Here is a 12,137-nt window from a genome sequence, read left to right as displayed (position 1 = left end):
TGGACCGACTGAAGCAGAATCTGTCAGAACCCTAGGAATCTGTTTTTTTAAATCTGCCATTGAAGTTCCTCTGTTGACTCTGAAGTTCTCTAAAGTTTGAGAAGCTCTGCTTTAAGAAGGTGGGGGGTCTGAAGGGTTTTAAGTGGGGATGAGATGTGATAGGATGGAGTAATATCCTGCTAGACTTGCATTTCAGTAAGGTGCTGGCTGTACTGGGAATGGCAGATTCAGAGGGTAGGACAGTCCTTCGGGGGATTGTGTTCTAAATTCAACACCAGGGTGAAGCTCAGGTAGAGTAAAGAATGCACTGGGTAATCCCTGAAATCTCTAACACTTGTGTACCTGGACCATCCAGGTTCAGAGTCATTCACTCGTATTTCTGTTTGAATTTGCAGAGGTCCCCTTTTCCTGGGGCAGTTGAGGTCAAAGTCTTCGAGGAGTAGGGTTGGGGGCTGAAGGGCTGAATGAAGGGACTGATCTCTTATGTTCTGCCGGCCAAATGGATATAGTAGTTGAATTAAGTGCATTGAATGGATGTGAATCCACTCTATTGCAGTTGAGAGACAGAGTGTGCCTAAACTAGGGTGGTACAATTTGGGGCAGAGTGTGGAGCTGAGGGGAGAAGAGAGGGCAGATGTGAGAGATGATTGAATTGATGGAACTTGGCTCCTGGTTGGATGAGGGGTCTGAAAGAAAGGGAAGAGGTGCGTTTTCCGGTTTGTATAAAGAGGTAGATGGTGATACCATTGGTTGAGATCAGAAATGAAAGTAGAGGAATAATTTGGAGTTGTTCACTTTGAGATGCAAGTGGAATATTCCTGTGATTATACAGATCTGGAACCTGGGAGAGAGCTTGGGTTGAAAATCTGTGTGCCGTCAACATCCAGGCAATAAGTGAAGGCAAAGGAGTATACATGGTAGGGATTGATTTTATTGGATTGGAGTAAAACTCGGGAACCAGAATTTTCTAAGCTTCCCTGGCGTTTTAATATGCAGTCAGAGTTAAGAACCAATGGTATAGAGTGACGGGAGAAGGGACATTGTTTAAAGAAAAGACAGAGGGGGAAAAGGAAGCAGCAAAGGAGACAGAGAAGGAAGAGTCAGAGGATAAAGATGGGGAACCAGAGAATACTCTCAAGAAAACCAAGGAGAGACGCTCCAAGGAAAGAGAAGGAGGTGGCTAGAGGTCAGCAATGGCAGTTGCTCTGGATAGGTGAATTGGAGACCAGAACAGGTCACAGTGGACGAGGAGATCATTGGTTTGCTAAGGGAGTTTCAATAGAGTCTTGAGACCAGAAACTACTGTAGTGGGTTGAAGCATGAATGGAAAGTAAAGAAGTGGAGACAATGTCTCAAGGTTATGAAGAGAATGGGCTCTCCCCATTCCCCCCAACATTTTTTTCTAAATGGGAAAGACTAGATGTTATTTAGAGGTGACAGAAAAATCCTGCAGTGTCTTCAGACCACATTGGTGGCCTCTACCATTGTTGAACATTTATTGCATGAAGGTCAGACCCTTGTCATATCGTATTTGATATACTGTTCTTCAGTGTTCTGATTGTTTCAAAGTGTCATTCCTTCCCATCTTATTAAGTGCAGGGCCAATGCCTTTAACCTTCTTTTGAACAATATTTCTCCATTCTCCTAGCACAGGGACAGGCACATTCTAAGGAAGGGAATATGCCGTTGAAAAAAAGGGATTTAACCCTACTTAGTAATTTATAAATTGTGATCCCAAGAGGTTAAGTGGTAGGCCTTATTTAATTTTTAAACTCTAAAATAATACCATCTACTTATTTTCAAACATAAGCAATACAAAAATGTAAAGTAAAAGGCTGCCTCTGTCCCATTCCCAGAGGTAACCACTGTTAACCGTGTCTTATGTATCCTGCAGACATTTTTTTCTGAGGATACAAGAGTATATATCCTTTTTCTTTAGGTCTTTTGAAGTCATCCTTCTGTAAGAGTCAGGTGAAAATTTCCCATAAGTTAGCTCTCATTCCTTTTCTCTGAAAACTGCAGTAATTTCTTCTCTGGAATGCGAAACCCAAGATACGCAGGCCATGAATAGGCTGTTCATCTCTCCCTGGAAGCAAGCGGCTGAAGCTCAGACAGTACAAAATATTATGAGTGCCTTGGGGCACGAAGGGAGCGCGTGAGCCGGGAGCTAGGTGAGCCGTCTGTCGGGTGCTGAATGGGAAGGTTGTCTGAGTGTCGCCGCGTTAAGGTTGTCTGAGTGTCGCCGCGTTCTCGCCGCTCCTGGTGCCTCTAATAAAGCTCTTCAGTGTCCTCTTCTCATCACAGGGTCAGGAACTAGGGAGTGTCTTCTGCCTCCTGTGCCACCTCCTGCAGGCCCCTGGAGAGCTTGGATTCATGCCTGCTCTTACCGTGGGGCCCCCAGGCTCGTTACCTTCTTACACACCTGGGAAGACCAAAGGAAGAGTCAGTGGGAGCAGCTGGATGACTCTTTTTCTTTTTGCTTTTCCTGTTCCGCAAGGCTCACACAAAGGTTCCCAGAAATGGGCTGTGGCCTCCAGAATAAGCCCTGATTCAGTCTCACTGAATACATGAAACCGAGCCAGGCACTTCCCTTTAATAGGCCTTAATTTCTTCATCTATTTAATGGAATTAACAATGACTAACCTCATAGAAAGAAAAGATAAATCATCTCTTTCATGGTTGGCCTATCCTCACGGGGCTGGGTCTCTTAAGAACAGAGAGCACGTCTTATGCAGATCTACATTTAATAAATGAATAAATAAGTGAATTTAATAAATGAATGGGTTTCTTAAGAACAGAGAGCATGTCTTATGCAGATCTACATTTAATAAATGAATGGGAGGTACTATCATCTCTAGTTTATACTGAAATCAACAAACTGAACTCCTCATCCCTCGGGCCTGGACATTCAGCCGCTTTCCGCTTGGGCAGTCATCAGGTACCTGAATGGAGATGCAGACAGATTCTTTTCACGCACTGCCCTCTCTCTGCTTCCACACAGCGATGGTTTCGGAGTGGAATGGACTGAATGAGTCAAAGGGAAGACCAGCTGCATCTGGGCTTCAGGGTCATTGTGGAAAAAATCAGGCATTGCTTTTCTCCCTTCACGTTGCCCAGAGTGGCTTCTTCCTCATGTGCCCAGGGTCGGCGGGGAATGTGCTTATTGTCACGATCACCTCAGGCTAGGATTCACGTTTATCACAGGGAGGTTGGCAGCAGGTGTGCCATTGATGACAGACAAGCCGTGTGAAGCAAAACAGGTTTCGAGGAAGGGGCGGGGATCGGAAGCAATGCCTGGGGCTGCCTTAGAAGGAAGGGCATGAGGTGATTAAGAACAAAACCTTGGAAGATTCCCCTCCTCCCTGACTTGCTCTTCCACTCTCTACGAGAAACCCCTCTCCGCATCGTTAACCAGAATCCCACCATGGGTGCTTCACTTCACTGGGCTGAGGACGGCACCATTTGACACCCTCCCTCATGTGGCCGTTGAGCTTCATCAGCCTTGGAGCATTTCTGTCCCAGCTGACATTCTTTTGCCTCTTTCTCCGCATCCTGTTCAGATCCGCAGCCTACTCTCCTCCCAGTTGGAGTCCCCACCATCAACTTTATCGCTCAGGGCGCTCCCCGTGACCACACCCCCCAGCCCTGGAACACCTGGGGAGTTGGGCCCATTCTCCCCACCTTCCTCTTGAGTCTTTTTCTGAGTCCTCAGTTCTGTCCTCCTCACTCATCCCCCAGGATGGGGAGAACGGTCAGACCTTCACCTCTCTCTGCTCATTTTAAAGCTCATGTTGGAGCTGAACAGTAGAAGCTTTCTCCACTCTTTCATCCAGTATTTGTTGGATGCAAACTCTATAGCATTCGCTGTGGCCCAGGCGTTGTCCCGGGTGTTGGAAATACCATGGCGATCATGGTCCTTACTCTTACGGTGCTTATGGCCAAGGGAATGAAGACAGGTAATAAACAAGCACATTGACAAGTAAACCTGATAGTGGCATGAAATGACAAATGAGGGGCTGTGATGAAGGGTGACAGGAGGGGGCCTCTGAGGCAGTGACATTTGAATTAAAACCTGAAGGACAAAAAGGAGTTAGTCCTGCAGTGCAGTGGGGGAAGAGCTAGGCAGAGCTGGCAATGGAACAGCAAGTGCAAAGGCCTTGTATTTGGAAAGTGTTGGGTGTATTTGAGGAATAGAAGGAAAGCCAATGTGGCAGCAAAGTGCACAGGGGCAGAGTGACACAGATGGAGTTGGAGGGGTAAACAGGGGTCAGAAAACACAGCGTTTAAGTGTTTATGGCAACAAGTTTGTTCTGATAATAAATGCCAGAGGTTTTAAGCAATGGAGGGACATGGCCTGATATTCATTTTTTTTTTTTCTTTTGCTGTACGCGGGCCTCTCACCGCCGCGGCCCCTCCCGTTGCGAAGCAACAGGCTCCGGACGCGCAGGCTCAGCGGCCCTGGCTCACGGGCGCAGCCGCTCCACGGCATGTGGGATCTTCCTGGACAGGGGCACGAACCCGCGTCCCCTGCATCGGCAGGCGGACTCTCAACCACTGCGCCACCAGGGAAGCCCTGATACTCATTTTTTAAAAATCACTCTGGCTGAGTGTGAAAACTGGAGGTGCTTCGTCACGTTTTCAAAAACTGTACCTGGATAGGCTGTATCACCTGGTCTTAAATTGAAAATTTACAGCTGAAGGGAAAGATGACACCCACCTCTGCACCAACAAGGCTTCCTGGGGGGATTGGAGGATAGTCTAGACCTGTTCCCCGACCTGTGTGGGGAGCCCATTCTTTCCAGGTTGAGGGATGCAGGAAATAGGGGAGCAGGTGCTAAGTTCTGGAATGGAAGGAGACACGGAAAGGCAGGAAAAGCCAGAGCAGCCAGTGAGGATAGGAAAACTTTCTTTTCAGTCCACTCTCAACATGGAGCTTGGACCCTTGCAATCTCCTTGCATGACAGTTTTTTTTTTTTTTTTTTTTTTTTTTTTGCGGTCCGCGGGCCTCTCACTGTTGTGGCCTCTCCCGTTGCGAAGCACAGGCTCCGGACGCGCAGGCTCAGCGGCCATGGCTCACGGGCCCAGCCGCTCCGTGGCATGTGGGATCCTCCCGGACCGGGGCACGAACCCGTGTCCCCCGCATCGGCAGGCGGACTCCCAACCACTGTGCCACCAGGGAAACCCTCATGACAGTTTTGAGATGGGCTTAATACCGTGCTACATCTAGCTTTCCTTTCCTATTACGTCTAATGGTTTATTGAACAGAAATCTCTAGACATCGCTTACTTCCTTGAGGTACTCAAGCCTTGGGATGTTAAATGTGATTGGGACAGAATAAAATATTAAAAAAAAAATTTTCTCAATACTAGATCCCGCAGGAGGGATGTGATGAACAGGAATCTGGCTGAGAATGGCTAGGTAATTGTCCTGGCCAGCACGCTCTACCCTGCACGAGGCTCTAGGCAACACTTGGTGCACTGACCTCCTCTTAGGATGTGAAATCTGTAGAATTCGCTGAGAAATACTGCAAGAAGTATCTGGGGAGGCACCCCCAGCTCCTGCCATCTTTCCACAAGCAGAGGGAGGCTGCAAGGCTTCCAGAGGAAAGCTAAACAGGAAGCAGATCTTTTCCAAGGAGCCTACAGATCACTTTCAATCAGACCACTTGGCTCTCATAACATTTCCGAGCTCATTCTCAGAGAAACACTCTCCCTCGTCAACTGAGGCCCTGCTAAGAGGATTACTCCCACTGCCTCACCTGGCAAAGCTACACAGAAGACTACTAAGTCCCTACACTTAATGCCTCTGCATGATTCCAGAATCCAATTTTCAACTATCAGCTTGTAATTTCCTGGATACCCCACCAGTGTCTTTCAGTCAGTGGGTCCTAAACCAACTCATCTTCCCCTCTCCTGGCTTTCCTTTTTCTGTTAATGGAATCACTGTTCCCTCTGTTACCCCGGCTGGAAACATCTGAGTCATTCTTGACTCATCCTTCTCTCTTATTCTCTAGATCAAATCAACTGCCGAATGGTGTAGTCTCTATTTCTATGATGTGACTTGAATCTGTCCCCTCCTTCCTACTGCCACCATCCCTCCTCAGTGTGAGCTGTCATTACTTCCCTCTCGACAGGAGCATCCTCACTTTTTCTTCGCCATGAACCCCCCTTCATGCTGCTGCTGACATTAAAGCTCCTCAAACACAGACGATCCCATCACTGTCTTTCCAGCAGCCTGATGGCTCCCGCTGCTGCCACATTAAATATAAACCATCTTTTAGCTGTATAAGTCTCAATGCCTTTTCCAATACTCCATGTTCAAGCTAAATGTACTCATTCCTGGTGTAGGACATGACTTTTCTTACCCTTGAACCCTCTGAATAAATAAATGATCTTGCAAAAAAAAATAAGACCTTCCTATATTACTGCCCTGTATTATCTGCACTTATATGCTTATTTTATCTCCCTAGAAGATTTGATATTCCTGTATTACCTTTAGTTTTGCTTCCTCTGATCTCTGAGCGCATGAATGTATCAGGCACTGCTCTTAGAACACCTGTAGGAAATAATTTTACTCTCACAACAATTCTGATTGTATCCCCACGTTACTGTGACAAACCTGAGATGCAGAGAAGTTGAGTAACTTGCTGGGGTTCCATAACTAACAACTGGCAGAGCCAGGATACAGATTCACATGGTCTGGCCCCAGAGCCCAAGCTCTTAACCTCTGAGCTCACATTGGTCAGGGATGACAGCTGTATTCCTGATATCATATTTTGGATTCAGCTGATGTGTTATAACTGAAGTGCGGTTGAAGGCCTGTGTCCATTAATGGTCAGAAATATCAATGGTAGGCTGAGTGTGCAAATGTAATTTGATATCAGGGGCTGATTAACGGTGTTTCCCAGGAAATCACTCTGAAGCTAAGAGCTATCTTTGTGCTATTTTTTCCTACTTGTTCTTTTTTTTTCTTTTCTTATTCCAGTACATGGGCTGTATTGAGGTGCTGCAATCAATGAGGTCACTGGATTTTGGAATGAGAACCCAAGTTACAAGGTAAGAGAACAAAACTGGGACAGACTTTGAGGACTATAGTCTAAAGTCACAAGAGTTTCTCCCCACAGGAATTTCATGCAAGGTTTCAAAGGCATCGTGGGTTTTTATACATAAGGCTGGAAGGTACACCAAAGCCCAGTGACCTTCGATGAGTAGCTTTGCCTCATCACGTGAAAGATTTCTCAGTTGTGTGGCGGAGCATCTGCATTTCGTATGAGAACTGACAAGATGATGGAGTCAGAGAGATAGCTGGTTTCCCAGATACTAAATGTATTTAAAATAATGTCTAGAAATAGGACATTACAGAATCTCAGACCTGTCGAAGAAGTAGCCGAAAATAAGAACAGGGAAAAACTTTCCACATCAGCAAGCCCAAGCTCTCCCCATTTATGGCATCCCTGACACAAGAAACTCTTACTCCTTGTCTGGGTCTCCCTCCTCCATGTAAGGTGAGCTGGATGAAAGAGTTGAACCCGGGGACCCTTACCCAGGGTGGCCCCCGGCAGCTTAGGGAAAGAACCAGAATCATTATTACACAGAGCACAAGTCAGAAGCAGAAACACAAGGCATGGTTCTTTAAGGCCAGGTTCAAAGCAAGGATGGAAAGGGGAATAATTGAGTGCTGAGACTGGTAACTGGGAAAATTGTGAGGTGAGAGGACTGGATTTATAGGAGTGATTCAGGATGAAGACTTGGGCATCTGCGGTGTGTGGTGCCAGTATGTGTCTCAGGGGCAAGCTGCAGTGCCTGTCTGCATCCATGGTCACAGGCCACCGTTTCCACAGGTGAATGTTCTCATTATGAAGAGAGGATAGCTTTTCCTAATGCTCATCTTATGGAAGTCCGAGGCCTTGAAAAATTGTCCTCTTGACCAAAAGGTTTGGGGAAAGGAATCATACGCTCTTTAGGAGAGTCACAGTTTACAATGATGTACGGTATTAAAGACCCTGAGAAGTCCTGTGCTATAGTTGAAAAAGCACTAACTTCATCTTGAGATTTTCTAAATTTGTTTGGCCCCAGAATTCTTTTTTTTTATTTAACATAAAAGAACATTCCATGCATCTCTGGGGTTCCATGAAATGATCTTTCAGAAATGCTATTGTGGACTCTTTTGTTTACAATGCATTCAAATCTGTCTTTCCAAATTTCTCACCAATCCTTGGTATTCCCTCAGGAGTTAAACAGATGAAATCTAATTCTATTTTTCTTTTTTTTTTTTTCTGTATTCTTGGTGCCTATTTCAGTCCTTGGCACCCGGAAGGGGCTCAATGGATATTTATGGAGTAAATGCATGACTCCACCTGACTACTTTCCAGGGTTTGGAAATGGCTACATCTTCCCTCCCTTTTAAGCCTTCTCTTTCACATTCTCAGGCCCTTCAACTATCCTTTAAGCGAGAGGGTTTCTAGATTACTTCCTACTCTCTTAGCCCTAATTTGGACACATTTCAGGTTTTATTTCATTCTGATGATGCTTAATCTGGAGAAAGCCCTTCCTCCAATCCTGAGCTGGTTACAGGTGGGAGGAAGAGGATCGCTACCCCAGGTGACTGGAATGGGGAAATTCCAGGAAAGGAATGCCACTGTCCATACTTGAGGATGACTGATTTTCTGTTCATTCCCTCATCCATTCATTTTGACTTGTTCTCCTTCACTTGAGTATTTATGGAGTGCTCATTAAGTGCCTGAAACTCTTCAAGAATAAAGGATGAAGATGCCTCTGACCTCAGAGAACTTACATTCTACCTGGGGAAACAGACTATGGCAAGGAAACAAATAAAGAGACAATATACTTTCAGGTAGTAATAAGTGCCATTACTATAATGATGAAGCAGGGTAAGAGGATAGAGATGTAGTAGGTGGGCTTTTAAATTTTATTTTATTATCTAGTTATAAATATACTGTATATTTACTTAGAACATTTAGAAAATACAGATAAATATGAAAAAGGAAATCACTCATTATCTCACCTGGAAATAATGTCTACTAACATCTTGTGCTTTGGAATAACCTTCTGATCTTCTCTTCCTTACATGTGCTTACAGTGATTTTTGTAGAAAATCTGAAAAATATTTGCTACTGTTTCTCCCATGTTGGCCATTTTCCTGTTGCTAAATATTCAGAAGAATTTTTAATTGTGGTAAAATACGTATAACAGAAACTTTACCATTTTAACCATTTTTAAGTGTCCAATTCAGTGGCATTAAGTGCGTTTCATCTTGTTTTGCAAACACCACCACCATTCCTCTCCAGAACTTTTTCATCTTTTCAAACTGAAACTTTGTATATTAAATAATAACTTCTTATTCCCTTCTCCCCCAGCCCCTGGCAACCACCATTCCACTTTCTGTCTCTATGAATATGACTACTGTAGGTACCTCATATAAGCAGGGTTATATAGTGTTTGTTTTTTTTGTGACTAATTTATTTCATTTAGCATAATGTCTTCAAGGTTTATCACTAGGTCAAATAATATAAATATTTTGAAGGCTTTAGATCTGTATTGCTAGATTGTTCTGCAGAAGAACCATATACTAGTTGATATCCTCCCTCCCATCCATGTATCTATTTTTTGTTACTGTTTTTATTTTATTTTTTTAATTTCTATTTTATATTGGAGTATAGTTGATTTACAATGTTGTGTTAGTTTCAGGTGTACAGCAAAGTGATTTAGTTATACATATACCTGTATCTATTCTTTTTCAGATTCTTTTCCCATATAGCTTATTACAGAGTATTGAGTAGAGTTCCCTGTGCTATACGGTAGGTCCTTGTTGATTATTTATTTTATATATAGTAGTGTGTATATGTTAATCCTAACTTCCTGATTTCTATTTTTAAAACATCTTTATGAATTTGTCAGTCTGTATTTTCCTACTGTTTAGTAAATGGTAAAAGACTATTTCTTTCTCTGCCATGAAGATTCAGTTCATGACTAATGTACAGATCTAAGGGAAGGTGTCTGGCATAGTACCTGGATATTATTCCTTGTAGATGTGTCTGTATGAGATTCAGGCATGGCAAATTGTGCTCTGGGCAGATTTGTGGAAGCCTGAGGTGGCTCACTTTCCATAAACCTCTAATTCCCACCCTACTTCGCAAACATTTACTCTTCTTCCTTCTCTTAATTTTTCCTTCTTTATCTCCTCCTTTCTTTTCTCAACTTACCGTATGTATTCACATTCAGCCACTATTCAAGTTGCTCTATTCCCAATTGCCTAAGATATTATTAATATATAACTGTTGATTCAGGTTTCAAATAGTTTACAATTTGAATTTCACATATTCACAAAGTTTCATTTAACTCATAATCCTACTTAACCCAAGAAAAAAATTCAATGGACCAGTTAGAATTCTATAAGAAAGATCTTTATTTTGTGTGACCACAGGTATCTCCTGACATTTACCATCAAGCAGAAGATTAATCAGGTGTGACTGCTGATAAACTAATGTAGCTAATTGCCACTACGCATACAAACAGGTGTATTCAGGCTGATGTCCTACCTATGTTAATTGATCTTACCATGTCTCTACTAGTTAGTACATTGTTCCAGTTAATAGACAGACGGCAACATGAAATTCCTGATAATAAAGGAGGAGCCATGGTTAAGATACAGCAGTTCGGTCAGTGTTTGAAACAGAGGACAAAGATGGAGTCAAATTCTTCTCATTATGAGGAACCTTTCTGCCAATTGTTTGAGGGCTGAATCCATAGGACCTCTAGAGCACAGAGAATACTCAGAGCAGAGAAAAAGAAAAGGACAAGGAGGTCACGTACTTTGTCGGCAGTTCCCTGGATTACATCCTTTCCAAAGCTCTCATCACACTTCTTTGACTCCAGATTTATCCACTAATTCTCACCCAGGCATTTATCCACTTGACTGATTTAGGACCACATCTTCATTTTTAGTAATCTAGTGTTCATGCAAAAGGGCAAAGGAGGAGGTTTTTCCTGATAGAAAAGAGAAACAAGATGATTAGGAAGACAAAGGCTCACAGTGATGGTTGTCTTCAGAATGTCTGGAAAACAATATCAAAAGGAAATAGGAGAAGGGGAAAATGAAAATCATACTAAGGATGACATAGTCATTCCTCTCTCCTATAAAAATGTTCTCAACATGATTTTTATTTTTTAATTTTTTGGGGAGAGTGGGAACTCAAAACTTTTACTAAGATTGTCTCTATTAGAAACTCTCATTCTACTAACGAGGAGATGAAATTTAGATTTAGTAACTTGCCCAAAGTCACACAGCTAATAGATGTGAAGATGGAACTTCAGGTTAAGGCTCCAGGATTAGGAGATTTTGCTCTTTGGTACTGTTTTAATATGTCATGATGGTTAAATGATACTTTTCCCTTTAATTTATTATTGTAGAGAACTGCATTAATAAGTTTTATAATATGAACAATCATTGAATTCCTGCTGTAAACGCTTCTTAATTATCATGTCATCATAGGTAGCAGTTACATACAACTTGTTAAAATTTTATTTCAAATGTTTGCATCCTTATTTTAAGTGAGTTTTCTTTTTTGAACTATACTTACGAAATTTTGGTTTCAGGAATATGTTAGCCTCATAAGAATGATTGCAGAACCTTTCTATATTTTCTGTGCTCTGCCACAATTTAAACAATGTTGGAATTATCTGCTACTATAAAAGTCTTTGGAACTAGCCCAAACAACTCTCTGAGCTTGTTAGATTTTTACCTCCATTGTCAAATCTTCTTTTTTATTAGTCTTTTCAATTTTCTTTTATCCTTGGTAAGATAATTTTGGGGTGATTTTACCCCCAAAGTTGGGCATTTTATCTTGATTTTTCAAATTTGTCACATAATGTTAGCCATAGTTTTCTCATCTAATTTTCACATAGCCTCTGTATATGTGATTATGCTCTCTTCAACATTTCTGATTTGTTTGTGTGATCTTTTAAAATCAGATTTGCCAGAGGTTTGTTTATTTTATTGCTCTTTTGAAAGAACCAGGTTTCGTTTTTATTATTCAAATCTACTTGGTCTTTGATTTTCTAATTCATTTATTTCTTTATCTTCAGTATATCTTTCCTCCTTTTTAAGTTTATTTTATG

General features: G+C 42.5%; 1 protein-coding gene across 5 annotated transcripts in view; it reads left to right on the top strand.

The window, feature by feature from the left end:
• The window catches only part of SHC4 (SHC adaptor protein 4), a 132,171-nt gene that overhangs the window by 34,412 nt on the left and 85,622 nt on the right, over positions 1–12,137 (top strand). For 3 of the 5 annotated variants that reach the window (XM_073800935.1, XM_073800936.1, XM_073800938.1), the window contains exons 2-3: positions 6,985–7,055; positions 9,761–9,817. In XM_073800935.1, the coding sequence (XP_073657036.1) occupies positions 6,985–7,055; positions 9,761–9,817 (128 nt within the window). The remainder of the gene's footprint in view (positions 1–6,984; positions 7,056–9,760; positions 9,818–12,137) is intronic. The other 2 variants (XM_073800937.1, XM_019929175.3) reach the window with 1 other exon arrangement.

The sequence above is a fragment of the Tursiops truncatus genome, chromosome 2 (assembly GCF_011762595.2).
Source record: "Tursiops truncatus isolate mTurTru1 chromosome 2, mTurTru1.mat.Y, whole genome shotgun sequence".
Classification (NCBI taxonomy): Eukaryota; Metazoa; Chordata; class Mammalia; order Artiodactyla; family Delphinidae; genus Tursiops; species Tursiops truncatus.
The sequence above is the reverse complement of the archived record's forward strand: the minus strand, read 5'-3'. Positions and strand labels throughout refer to the sequence as shown.